Source organism: Salvelinus sp. IW2-2015, unplaced genomic scaffold, assembly GCF_002910315.2.
Source record: "Salvelinus sp. IW2-2015 unplaced genomic scaffold, ASM291031v2 Un_scaffold4878, whole genome shotgun sequence".
NCBI lineage: Eukaryota > Metazoa > Chordata > Actinopteri > Salmoniformes > Salmonidae > Salvelinus > Salvelinus sp. IW2-2015.
In genome coordinates, this window is record NW_019946147.1 from 25020 (window position 1) to 26098 (window position 1079).

At 42.3% G+C, this 1079-nt stretch overlaps 1 protein-coding gene across 1 annotated transcript in view; it reads left to right on the top strand.

Moving 5' to 3' along the window:
* The window catches only part of LOC112077734 (C-type lectin domain family 4 member E-like), a 9858-nt gene that overhangs the window by 4680 nt on the left and 4099 nt on the right, over positions 1–1079 (top strand). The window contains exon 4 of the mRNA XM_070441815.1: positions 780–880. Within this exon, the coding sequence (XP_070297916.1) occupies positions 780–880 (101 nt within the window). The remainder of the gene's footprint in view (positions 1–779; positions 881–1079) is intronic.

Genomic DNA, 1079 nt, shown 5'->3' on the forward strand with positions numbered 1-1079 from the left:
TCTGAAGAGAGAGACCAGCTACAGATCAGTTACAACAACCTGACTAAAGAAGAGAGAACCACTACAGATCAGTTACAACAACCTGACTAAAGAGAGGAGTACCAGCTTACGGACCAGTTACAACACAAACCTGACTAAAGAGAGAGACCAGCTACAGACAAGAGATATTTTCTTAGCAGGATCTTTACCAATCTCAGTGAGTAAACCTACAGGAATAAATTATGTCATTAATCCCACAACTTATCTAGTTTGTTATTCTTTCATTACGTGTACAGTGTGATACGTTGAAGGAAATGAATGTGTTCATCTTGCAGAACAAACTGTCCACAGCTGGCAGTACAATTTAAAAGCTGGCTTACTCCGCTACTGAGACTAAAACCTGGAGGAGAGCAGAGAGGACTTGTCTGGAGAGAGGAGCATACCTTGTGATCATAAAACAGTGATAAGGAACAGGTAGAGAGAGAGAGAGAGAGAGAGAGGAAGATGAGAGAGAGAGGAGAGGAGTGAGAGAGAGAGAGAGAGATGGAGAGAGAAGAGAGACATGAGAGAGAGAGGGAGAGAGAATGAGATGAGAGAGAGATAGAGGGAGAGAGAGATGACTGATCAGGAGAGAGAGAGAGGAGAGAGAGAGAGAGAGAGAGAGAGCGAGGAGAGAGAGAGAGAGAGAGAGAGAGAGAGAGAGAGAGAGAGAGAGAGAGAGAGAGAGAGAGAATATGGGTGTGCAGGGGTTAGGTATGAACAAACATAAGCATGTATATATTTATGTTTCTCAACAACAGACATTTCTCGTCAACCTCAAGAAGAGATTCTGGATTGGTCTGACTGACTCTGTTAATGAGGGGACCTGGAAATGGGTGGACGGCACCCCACTGACCACAGGGTGAGAGATGATAACTAATCTGGAGGCTCCATTCAACCTTTTTCTATACATTGTTATTGTCATTGATGGCAGCAGTAAACAAAGTTAACATAAAGATTGAACTTTTCTTTAAATTATTTAGGATTGTGATGTTCTAAATGTGATGTCTGACTGTTTTTAACCCCGTAGGTACTGGTATTAACCATGATATCTGACTGTT